This window comes from Ziziphus jujuba, chromosome 1 (assembly GCF_031755915.1).
Source record: "Ziziphus jujuba cultivar Dongzao chromosome 1, ASM3175591v1".
In the NCBI taxonomy this organism is placed as follows: domain Eukaryota; kingdom Viridiplantae; phylum Streptophyta; class Magnoliopsida; order Rosales; family Rhamnaceae; genus Ziziphus; species Ziziphus jujuba.
This window is the reverse complement of record NC_083379.1, coordinates 24,269,927-24,282,758: the sequence shown is the minus strand read 5'-3', so window position 1 is coordinate 24,282,758 and position 12,832 is coordinate 24,269,927. Positions and strand designations below refer to the sequence as shown.

Below are 12,832 nucleotides of genomic sequence, written 5' to 3'. Positions count from 1 at the left end.
AATAATCCTTATTTTTAAAATTTGTAATTATTAACTATTATATTGTTAAAAATGAGTAGGTAATAACTACATTTAATAATTATGATTATAAATTAATAACAGATGAATAAAAAAAAACAAGTGGGGGAAAAAATAAAATCAAATTTAGGGTGTGGGAGGAAGGGGGGGCACATTCACAATTTGGCTATCTAATAAAAACTAAGTATGTTAAAAAATTAAAAGGAAAAAAAAAAACCTAAGTTCATCTATACAATTTGTAAACAGATAAAATTGCTTTCAATTGTGTCATATAGACATTTTTAATTTTTATTTGTTTCGATATTTATGTTTATTTTTTATTTCGTAGTTATAATTTTCTTACTAAAATACTATAACAATTTAATTTTATTCATTTATTAAGCTTATTAGTTGATTTTTCATTTAACCTATTTAGTTTATATAATATATCATTTATTTTTCATTAGTTTATTTACTATTTATTGTATCACAAGTTTATAACAATTATTATAAACATATAAGACATTAATTTTTTTCATTTATTATATATAAATTTGTTAATACATATTAATATTTTTTTTATAAATACTTATTGTGTTATCTATCAGTTAAATAATAAAACATATTAAATTTTAGATGATTTTTATTCAACTATAGTTTATATTATTAAAAATATGTAAAATATAAATTTGGCATGGATACGAGCACGAATAATGCTTGACACGTGCACAGCATGTGTTCATCATGTCCACAACATTGGCATATATGTGCTTGGTTCCATAGCACATCCAACACGACATGAAAACTAAATGGGTCAACACGAGCACCACATAGAAAATAAATGGGCTAATACAAATACGATACGAATATGAAATAATCAGCTTTTAAATGGATCATGCCAGCACAACACGATCTATTTTATGCCTTTATTTGACACTTGAATAGGGCAACATGGGAGTTAAGATTCCCAATCGAACCCTAACATGTATTGAGTCCCCAATTATGTGACAAATGGATATTTAATCAATGTAACGTTGCCAAATAAGATATGAGTAGTTCTGACCTAAAACTCTTAAAAGATCATTTGATTAAGACCAACAAATTGACTTGAACGTTGGAACATCCTTGGCTTGACACCCCACCAGTACTCTAGCTTTGACTTGATCTCCTTCTATTTTTGTAGGGTCTCGAAGCCTCTTCGTTGTCATGTACAGACATCGATTTCATCTCATAAAACTATTAACTTTCATGTATGAATTTAGACTTGTCTGTTATCAAATTGATAGAGTTATATGATTGTATAAATACCATGCTTTTAATGTAAACATTTATTTGAATATATTTAAAAATAATTCTCTTTTAGGTATCATTATTATTCTGAATTTCAATATACAATTTTTTTGGGAGTCAACAAAAATATCCATCTTGATTCTATATTTTTATACTTTTTATGTAATAAAATGAGGGCACCAAAGAGATAGAAATAAATATATATTAAAATATATAATATATAAACAAAAAAATAATAATTTATTTTATTATTCACAATATATCATAATATAATAAATTTTAAAATTATATATAATTATATATACTATAAATAACACAAAATATAAAATATAAATAACATAAAATATAAAAATGAAAGAGAGTATTTTAATTATATATATTATAAATAATTCTATTTATATTCGCTGATGTTTAATAAATATTAATTTCAATTCTATTTTACGAATTCAACTAAAAAAATTTTCACATTTATTAATCCTATTTTACGAATTTGATTAAAAAAAAGTAAAAATATTTCTCTTTTCTACGAATTCTTTTTTAAAGAAATGAATCCACCATTTTTCCTATTGTGTCAAATTTGATTCGATCATATTTATCAAATTGGAAACCAAACAAATATAATAAAATACATATATATATATATATATATATATATGTATATAATGAAAAATAATAATTGTATAACAAAAATATTTGCATTTTGTAAATAAAAATAAATAAATATATATATAATATGAAAAATACAAATGACATTATTTAAAAAAAAAAAAAAAGATTATTAAAATTAAGACGAGGCTTTCGAAAACCCCTAACGCAAAAACCCCAGAAGCCCCGGCAACCGCACTCTGCAACTCCAATAAAACTAGTCCTAGAAATCACATGAAAGATCCTTCATAGTAAAACCAATACCAAAACCTCAGGCATCCGACCGTCTCTTTGACTCTTCCTACTCTCCATCTTTCTCTATCTATCCATACATATATATGCCCATGCTTGGCCCGTAGTTTATGAGAATGGCAGCTTTACGAGCTCTGAAAACTATTTCGGCCCTCTCCCTAAAGCCCCATATAATCCCTCTAAATCCGATACTTTTCCATAGATTTTACGCTGCCCAAGCGCAAGAGAATGACCCCTCTTACAGCCCCACGGTCTCAGACAGTGAAAATGGTGGTTCAGACTCGGTTTTTGACAGTTCCCATTATACAATAACAAGCACTGATTCAGATGCCAAGACTCAAACCCGTCCTCGGCAACCCACTTGGGACAAAAGATACAGGGAGAAAGTTGATGGATTGATATTTGGGAAGGATACCCAGAAAGGGAAATTGAGAATTTTTGAGGTGGAGGAGGATAAGAGGCGGAGAGTGCTTGCCAAGGCTCTGCTTGAGGCAGCATTGGAGGGGGCAGAGGAAGATGAGGACGAGAATGAGGATTTGGTTGTGAAGGAGGAGGACCAGAAATCATTGTTCGTCGGGATAATCGGTGCACCAAACGCAGGGAAATCTGCACTTACTAATTATATGGTGGGTTTTATTTATTTATTTATTTATTCCCTCCTAGCTTTGTGATTCAATATTTCATAAATAACTTAATTTTTCTTTTTTCTTTTTGGCTTAATTATACTAGTTTGAATTATCAGGAGGATGATATAATTAGGAGTAATTTTTTTTCATTGGTTTTAGTATAAGAAGCAGTCTTACTATCACCCATCTTAAAACGATTTCTTGCTTAACCAAGTTTGTATAATGCTTGTGAAGTGTTTGGAAAGTGGACAAAAAGTAGGACGGGACACAAAAGAATTATTCAAAGTCTATTTCTTTGCATCTGCCATGCATTTCCTGTTCATTTCCCTATGGTGTTGAAATCTCTGATGGTTGAATGGTTTGATGTGGACAAAGCAGAAGCACTAAAGAGTATGAATCTTAATCTTACTAACTGTTGTTTTTGGAATGTTCTGAAAAAGATAATATAGGAATTAACTTTTTTTTACTGAAAACTCCCAAGAATATCTTTTTGGCATGATGAGGCGTGAAGATATGTTGGCTAAATGATAGAACCTTTGTTCTTTAAGTGAACTGGTTCTGGTAACAAAAAAGAGTAGTTTTGAGGGTGAAGTAAGGAGGCTGTAGAAATAAACCTTTCTTAATGATGCAATTGAAATTTTAGTCTCCAAGAATAACATTGATGTTGACTTGTAAATCAATAGGCAACAATTCTATTAGATGTTGTACATGTTAAAAGGAAGCTGGAAATGGATGGAATTTTTTGCCTCTTACGTAAATCTCACATCTTGTAGATCATATTTGGTTTTTCTTGGGTTGTCTGATATCCTCTTCAGAATTTCCTAAGTTCCATGCATGGCAGATGAGGGTGACAAATTTCAATGTTGAAGGGCTATTTTGGTTCTGTTGTGCATTTGGAATTGTTGAATTGGGATACTTGTTGAGGATGATATATGTTCCAGAAATCCTTCTGATAGTGGCCTCCAACAAATTGATAATAAGATACTGTGAAGGACAAGGATCTTTTGAAGATATGCTAACCCTCTTTGTTTTGGCCTCGTGGTCCACTTAGAATATCTTGTCTGGCTTGCCAATTTTGATCTTACACTTACACAGAGCAGTAGGCATGTTTCATTCGGAATTGCATTTGCAAGTGTGATGCTTAGAACAAGGTTGCAACATGTTGAGAATGTCCATCCTTCTTGTTTTTTATTGTTAATAAGTTTAGAGAACAATTAATTGTATGTTGGAATTTGTAGATTAAGACCATACGTTAAAAGGTTCTGGTATAGTTTAAATATTAATACAGTTTATTATCTTATAAGATCCAGCATTGTTATAATTTTATTTGCTCGTATTGTAAGCAGCTTTTGTTGATGACCAGCTGTGCGATTGATATGTTCTATACTTGTTATAGGTTGGGACAAAGGTTGCAGCTGTTTCAAGGAAGACAAACACAACTATTCATGAAGTCTTAGGAGTCATGACAAAAGGAAACACCCAAATTGTATGTACTTATTTTGTTAGTAGTTAATTTTTTTCAAATCTTATGATGAGATTGTGTTTGGGGAGCATGTACATGGAAAAAATAAAATACAATCATATCAATCAACAACATGAAATTGATTTCTTTGCCCCTCTTGACTTAGAAGATAAAACACCAATCTAAATCAGTGACATTTTTTTTTTTCTCTTTGAAGATAGGGATCTTATGGTTAATAGATTATGTTTGGTATTATGTTTGTAGAGGGAACAATTCATCCTCTGTTTATGTTTTTGGATTTATCAAACATAATATTAGTTTATTGTTTTCTAAAGTTTGGGGCTTTGGGCTTACATTACAAAAAGAAGTGACATTACATATATGAGACATGAATCTTTTATCATATTAATGCCCAGCTTATTGATGCTTACATTCCCATACAGCCATACCAGTTTCATCTACAAGATAATTTTGATCTGAATCAAATATAATTCTTATGTATCTTGTTATGTAAATCATAGTTGTTTTCCAAATTTTTTTTTTGGGATTCTAATACTCTCTAATTTCATTTTTGAAGTGCATTGTTGATTATAGTGAAAATTTTTTTTTTTTTTTTTTCCTCTTTTCATTTAGAGAAATATATTTTTCTTGTAAAGGTGGCATTTGATTTTCCCTGTTTTGATGAACTTAAGTTGATATACATGGATTTTACTCCTTTTATGCCATTGACTTTGTTAACTTTCTATTGTGTTAGTTTGATGCGTATTTTAAGACATATCATATTATAGTTGGGTCCCCTTCCTTGTATTTTAGATTTTAGGATTATTAGCAGCTGAACATAGTCTTGTGATTAAATCTGCTAATCCCAATTTCTTCCTAATTTTTGTGTCGCACATGTTAGCCAACTTCCTTCCTGTAAATGGACATGCCTTCATGTTATAGTTTCATGTGTAAGGCCTAATTCCTGTTCCTTTCTTGTATGGGCCTTGACATGAGGGGAATGTTAATTGTTTGTTGTGTTATCTTGATATATAAATTTTGTTCTGCTTCTTAATAAGTTAATACCTTTTGGTTGTACTATCTGTCTTTCATGTGGAAATTTAGCTTATTGATTTCAGTTATGCATGCACAGTGTTTCTTTGATACCCCAGGGCTAAGGTTGAAGTGCAGTGGAAAACCATACAAGGATATAAGGGTTCGTGTAGAAAGTGCATGGAGATCAGTTGAATTGTATGATGTGGTCATTGTAATTTTTGATGTCCACAGACATCTAACCAGGTCAGTAATCCATTGCACATAATTATTTTCCATTTCATATATGTTTTTGTTATGTTTATCTAATGAAACCTATACTATCAAGCACAAGCATTTGGCAGGTTGCTTTTTGTTAGGTCCATAAAAACATAGATACTTTTCCAGTTACCCAAACCTGAACATCATACCACAAGAACATGCATCTAGATTGCCATGAACATTATACCACAAGAATATGCATCTAGATTGCCATTTATTCAAAAGCTCTTATGGCTTTGACTCTCAACAAATGCTTTCTTCTTTATTAATTTAGCTTCTTCTGTCTGAAATTTCTCACTTTGGTTGCAATGTCCTAATTACAACAGTTGTACCATGTTATCATGCTTGTTCCAAAACAGCCTTTGGTTATTCTTGGCCATGCAACAGCTACTTTAATCAAGAATAAATTTACATGATACAACTGTATTTTGGTTGTGGTTTGGACAGTGAACATGATGTCTAATATCTTTTTTATTTTTCATCTTTTTATTAACTTTGATTACTCTGATTATTTGGAGAGGTTGGTCTTTTCAAATACATTTTCTTTTTAATAATTAATGTGTATATGATTACACCACTTTTATACTAATAGCAATGACTCTAGGGAAACTGAATTTTTTCTTATCTTTGTGTGCTCAAGTATATTACATAAAAGCTAATGCTTTGAAATTAACTCATTGTTATTTGGCTCTGCCATCAACCTTGAGGAATTGTTTATTTGCTGAATAATTATGAATATGTTTTTTTAACAAGCAGTTATGCTCTCTCTCATTATTACTATGAACGTGGTACCATTTTAATTATACTGATACTTTGTATCACTTTATCAAACTATTTGTCATATGTGTTTCCTGTGTTTTGCCTTTTGTCACCGTGAAGTTCTTTTTCCTGGAGAATCTCTCTAGGTTTGTAATTCTCTTCAGACTACATATCTTATTTAGTAAGCTTGTTAGATTTTCAAAGAGAAGTTTCTCTCTCTCTCTCTCTCTCTCTGTGGATTGTTACCTCTCTCTTCTCTTTTGGCCATTGGTGCATATAATTTTTTGTTGGAAATGTTTATAATAGGATTTCTGGGTAGAATGAGAGAGTTTATGGAGTAAAGTCATAGCGTCATTTTGGTGTTAGAGATAAATAGTTTGATGGATTTTCTTTCTGTAAAACTAACTGAGACAGGAGTCATTGCTCTGTAACCTATTGGTTTTGAGATTATTATATGTTTCTTACTTTTCCTTGTAATTTCAGATTTTCTTTTTTTTTTTTTTTTGGATTGAAATACTCAGTGTATAGCTCTTCGCTATTTTTAATAAGATCTCATTTTCTCGTACAATAATGAAGTTGTAGGAGATGACAAAATAGGGTTCAGTTCATACATGGTTAACGTTAACCAGTAAGTAAAAGGATGAAATAACCATAAGCATTTAGTAAACTATTTGCCTTCCTACAAGGATTTAGCATAAGCTTTTGCTTGGTGGTATCCTTTCACTGTAGAGGTTGTATCTATGTGAGTTCTAGACTGCATTATAGATCATTCATTAAAGTCTCATTGGACATTTTATTTTGGATTTTGACAACCCGTCTTATTACAACCTACTTTACCATCAAGCCTATGAACTACTGCATGTATTTGGGTGAAAAGAAAAATAGAGGGTCTTTTTTTCTGATAGGCTTTTGGTTTTTATCTTGTACGCTTATCTGAATGGAATTGCTCACACCTCTCAACCTGTAAAATGTCTTCCCTCTTTGCCAATTTGTTAATACGCTATTGATATGCTTTTGTTATTATTTTCATTCTCTATCATACTTGAATTATTGATCACTTGGTCATTTCTTCTTCTGTCATTATAGTCCTGATCAAAGAGTGATAGGATTGATTCAGCGTTTGGGAGCACAACCACACCCAAAACAAAAGCGAGTGTTATGTATGAACAAGGTTGACTTAGTTGAGAAAAAGAAAGATCTGTTAAAGGTTGCAGAACAATTCAATGGGCTTCCTGGTTTTGAAAGGTGTGGTTTTCTTGTAGCAAGAGAAAGAAGAATAAGTTTTATCTTTTCTTTTGTGAATTTGAAAATTGGCCCTGGTTGTTAAAAGTTCTTTTCTTGATTTGTCTATTCGTTTTATCTGGTAGGTATTTCATGATCTCTGGATTGAAGGGCTTTGGAGTGAAAGATCTTACTCAATACTTGGTGGAGCAGGCATGTAATACTTTTGATTATGCCAAAAATTTTGCCATAAAGTTCCATGTACATGTCAAAAATGAATTTGACATTATGATTATTAACAAACATTGAAACATCCATTTTACCAATTGTCTAAATTTCATCTCTCTTGTGAAGTTATTGAATTGCTTAAGAAATATGTCGACACAATTCTATCTTTAGGGTTATTAGAAATAAGAACAGAAAGAAAAGAAAAATAGAAGAATAGAGAAATTTTGTTACAGCATCTAACCCTTACATCAGATATATATGATAAAAAGTCCCAAAACTAAGAAGTTAAGCCCTGGTATAAATATTATTGCAGCTTAACCCTAGATATCTCAAAAACTCCTCCTCAAGTAGGAACTTTAGTAGATGATGCACAACTTGTTACAGAATTAAAGCAGTGTTTTGTTTCAAGAACTTGATTACACATACCACTTAATAGATCTTCAAAATTCAGGTACGTAGTAACCTTCTGTTCAGTTAAGTGCAGGGCTAGGAAGGAGAAACAGAGTGGAAAGATAAAATATAAAAATAGGAGTAACTAGAGAAAGGGAGGAAGTATTCAATGGTCAATTAATATTAGTGGTTTAATAGAATCCTATTTGTTATGAAGAAGCCTAAACATATAAGGTAACTAAATCAAATCAAATCCCAATAAAATCCTAAATTATTGAAAAGGGCATGATTATGTAATAAACATCCTAATAGAAATTCTCTTAACCTGTAAAATAGCTTCCAGGGTTGCGAGGTAACACATTCCACTACATTGCTGGGACGTGTTATCAAATTATGCATCCCATGTGTTCCAGGCAATCCTGAACAACAATGTCCGGGATAGCAGAATTAGTTGACGTCCTAATATAGCTTCCTCTCTCACAAAACTACCATCTACATTATGTTTTGTTTTGTTTTCTTATGAAAGATAGGATTAGAGGTGCTATGAGTTCCTACTTACGGTAACAATATTTTCATTGGCTTCATTCCATGAGATTCCCATCTTTTATAAGAAGAGACCTGTCCTACATCATTTCATTCGCAGTATGAGCCATGATTATGCACTCAGCTTTAGCACTTGATCTGACTACAAATTAGCCAGAAATTGACCTGCCCATACAACCTCCAGCCCATCTGCATTGGGGAAACTAATTACATCAAGTGAGCTAGAAGATTTGAGAAGCATCCCCTTTCTAAGAGAGCACTTAGAGTACTTAAAAATGTGACATACATTAGAGCAGTATACAAGTTTTGGATTATGCAGAAACTGGTTAACAAATTTTTCAAAAACTTGAAGTTGAGGTACAGTTAAGCGTATCAGCTAACTTAATCATCTATATACTTATGGATCATTGTCTCATCATTATTCCAATCAACGTTTAAGTTCCCTAAATAGCCTTGGCTTTTTCCTTCCTAGTCTCTTTAGAAGATCAATAAGATGCACTTTCTTTCTGAAAATAGTGTACAAGGAATTCAGGAATCTCAGTTCCCTCTTTGTGTCGAAGTATTTGTGTGAATGCTCTTTCAGTAGACCCATCTTTATCACTTGTTTGAAGTGTGATCTGTACTGGATTATTGGTTATTGACGAACAAAAACAGAGTGATTCATATTCTGCTCTTCATACTTTGATCTGTAACAACTTCAACTTATCCAATCAAGACCGTGGGGATTGTTGAAGTCCATAAATAGCCTCCTTAACGCAACAATGCTTCTCAGACTCCCCTTGAACAACAAAAACTGGAGGTTGTTCTGTATACTTATTGTGATTCATATTCTGCTCTTCATACTTTGATCTGTATCAGCTTCAACTTATCCAGTCAAGACTGTGGGGATTGTTCAAGTCCATAAATAACCTTCTTAAGTCAACAATCCTTCTCAGACTCTCCTTCAACAACACACACTGGAGGTTGTTCTGTATACTTATTTTTTGGAGTTACCATGAAGATCATTTTCTTTTCAGAGAAATCATTTTTGATGTCTAAACAATAAAATATCCTATTCTTGGCCATAATGATGGACAAAGACTTTCTAGAATCAAGATGATAGTGGAAAATTTCTTAAAATATTAAACAATGGAAATTCGATGCCCCTAAAATGGCATTAAACTTTCATGCAGTTCAGTCATTGTGTATTTTGCAGAATTTTGGTTGGTTCAACGTCCAGGATTCAATATTAATCTTGGTGGCTAAAATTCTTAATTTGAACTTGCATCCTAGTAAGATTTTATGCATCATATACAGTTTTCTATCTGCGTTTAAAGCTTGAAATTTGAATGTGTGAATATCATAGGCTATACCACACCCTTTGCAAGGCTAGGCCCTAGTATTCATGTTAACATATATGGTTTAGATGGCTCATGCAAGTTTATGGCTATGATTTGTATATAAAAGAGATTAAAAAATGTTTTAAATTTCTCTAAGCGTGTTTTGTTTTTCTCTAAATGTTTATGGGTTTCAAATATCTGTATGGTTAATAACCCTTATGTAGTTAAAGCATGCTCTTTTTATTTTTGTGTATTGCATAGGTTGGAAACTAGGTTTCAATTTATGTAAGAAGCAATTAAATGTATTACACTAATGACCAATACACCCACACATGTGCATGTTCGGTCAAATCCAATCAATTAAAAAATCTGTCATCTTAGTATAGCCGTATTATTGTTTACAAATCTTTTACTAATTGCTATAATACTATTCTATATATGCATATAAACAATTCAGGAAGTATTGAATCTCATGCATGAATTGATTTTTCTTTTGGACAATTGATGTATGTATTGATTGAAAAAAGAAACAAACACTATATTGCTCCCAATGGCTTCAATATATACCTGTTGTTTCCATGCTCAGGTTGGAAAATTTCCACATACTATAATACTGGAGATGGAAAAAATCATTTTAAAATTTACTTTTTTCTTGTATGTGTTCATCTACCTATCATTCTGTCTAATTATGTTAATTGTGTCTATTCAAACATAATTCTAGGCTTTCAATTGGCTTTTATGTTTAGGCAGTCAAAAGACCTTGGGATGAAGATCCGCTTAATATGAGTGAGGAAGTTATGAAGAACATATCTTTGGAGGTTGTCCGGGAAAGGTTGTTAGACCATGTTCATCAGGTGCGTTCAGATTTATTAAATTTTATATTTTGTGGCTGTAATATTTATATCCTATGAGGTTTTACTTTCAAGTATTAAAATTACAATTTGAGAATTTTAATCTTTAAATGCTGACTATAAAGTATATCAATCAGGAAATCCCATATGGTATCCAACACCGTTTGATGGATTGGAAGGAGTTGCGAAATGGTTCACTTAGGATTGAACAACATTTGATCACCAACAAATTAAGTCAGCGCAAGATTCTTGTCGGAAAGAATGGCTCCAAAATAGGGTACTCTACTGAAATTCTCGTATTTCCAAGATGAACCACCTTTATATATTATTCCTCACATTGTGACTTATTTTAGTCTTTAACAACATGGAGGCTGTACAATTTCTTTTTTCGTTTTTTTTTTGGGTAATGAGGCCATAAATTGGCTGGAAATGGTGCATTTTATAAACCAAAAAGGCAGAGAAAAGGGAAATCTCGCCAAGAATCAGGTAGCAGCCGAGGGGCCACATTCCTGATTCATAATGTCCACAAAATGTGAGAAATAAGATCAGGATCTACACAACTAACAAAAGATCTTGAATCCCACTGGCATGCAATATGAGCCAGTTTATCTTGAAATATATACTCGTGTGTCTGGCTGTTACACCCTTAAAAAAAGATCATAGTGTTCCTCCTATAAATTGAAGTCTTTTGGACCATGTATGTGAATCATCAATCTGTCCCCTGATATATAAACATCTATTGCATTATTTATTGTTGGATTTTTGCCTGGTGTTATATCACTTGATCAATTTTAAGTTTATCTTCAGACTTTGCCAGAACTGTTCACAAGTCTATTAGGTTGGTCTCTCTCTTTTTTTTATTTTATTTTTTTTTTTAAAAAAAAAAAATTTTCCGTGTAGTTTGGATATTATTGTTTTCGTTTAAAGTTCCAGGTACTTGGACAGCCTGCATGTACATAAAACCATGTCAATTTTATCTCCTTTAGTCCTCCAACCCCCTTCCCACCACACACACACACACACCAAAAAAAAATAAAAAATAAAAAAATAAAAAAAATTTGAAAAAGAGAAAAATAGAAAAAGAAACTCAATATGAAAATGGTAAGTGAGATTTCTCTAATCACGAAGCTATTTCATTGCATGCGTCTGCATTTATGTGTAAATAGATGTCATTGTTTGTTTTGGGAGGCAGGCGAAGCTAAGTAGAGATCAGTGTAGATTTTACTATGGAAAACTTGTATTGATGCTCTTGTAAACCTGCACTGTACTGATCAAGTATATAACATATCTGAATCACTATTTCATACAATCTCATTCAGAAATCTGTAATTCTGAAACAGGAGAATTGGCGTTGAAGCCAATGAGGAGCTAAGATCAATCTTCAAGAGGGAAGTGCATCTCATCCTCCAGGTTCGACTTAAATGATGCTAAGAATTGCATGCTCTTGTTGTATTTTCTTGAAGTGTACATAAAAAGGCATCTGAGTTTACGCGTACGGGAATCTTCTTGAATGATTAACTTTATGAAGGCCATCTAGAATTTAGCACCATTTAGTGGCAGTGACTTATCAGCTTGATTTATGGATGACCCCGATTTTGGTGCTGTTGGCCACAATATGTTTTTGTACTCTGTTACAGTTGCAAAAGTTTATAATTCGTATTATCTAGTCTGCCAATTTTATTTTATTTTATTTTTTTTGCTTTTTTTTTTTTTGTCGTACTGATATCCTGATATATGAAAACTTAAATCGAGATTATTTCATTTTATTTTTTTAATTTATTTATTGGATTAGTCTTTGTTTTGTTTTAGTCGTCTCTGTTTTTATTACTTAAATTTCTTATGCTTAAAAAGGAGTTACAAATATACTAATCATGTTCCAAAGTTCATTATGCATCGGTTTTTTACTTTTATTCGGTCGTGGTTATGAGTATTATTCCGTTCATTAGTGCATAATAA

The 12,832-nt window shown here is 31.8% G+C and overlaps 1 protein-coding gene across 1 annotated transcript; it reads left to right on the top strand.

The window, feature by feature from the left end:
* Window positions 1-2,061: 2,061 nt before the first annotated feature.
* LOC107425316 (GTP-binding protein ERG) lies at window positions 2,062-12,642 on the top strand. Its single transcript, XM_016035304.4, has 8 exons — window positions 2,062-2,810; window positions 4,207-4,296; window positions 5,405-5,550; window positions 7,411-7,569; window positions 7,692-7,762; window positions 10,776-10,879; window positions 11,014-11,153; window positions 12,217-12,642. Exons 1-8 carry the CDS (start codon window positions 2,295-2,297, stop codon window positions 12,299-12,301), a joined length of 1,311 nt encoding a protein of 436 aa, XP_015890790.3. The 5' UTR covers window positions 2,062-2,294; the 3' UTR covers window positions 12,302-12,642.
* The last annotated feature ends 190 nt before the right edge of the window (window positions 12,643-12,832 follow it).

Bases quoted from the DNA above. Each gene is read 5' to 3' on its own strand.
- LOC107425316 (XM_016035304.4), top strand. From the start codon at position 2,295: ATGAGAATGGCAGCTTTACGAGCTCTGAAAACTATTTCGGCCCTCTCC. The intron at 2,811-4,206 runs GTGGGTTTTATT...TACTTGTTATAG, and splicing joins CTGCACTTACTAATTATATG to GTTGGGACAAAGGTTGCAGC. The intron at 5,551-7,410 runs GTCAGTAATCCA...CTGTCATTATAG, and splicing joins GTCCACAGACATCTAACCAG to TCCTGATCAAAGAGTGATAG.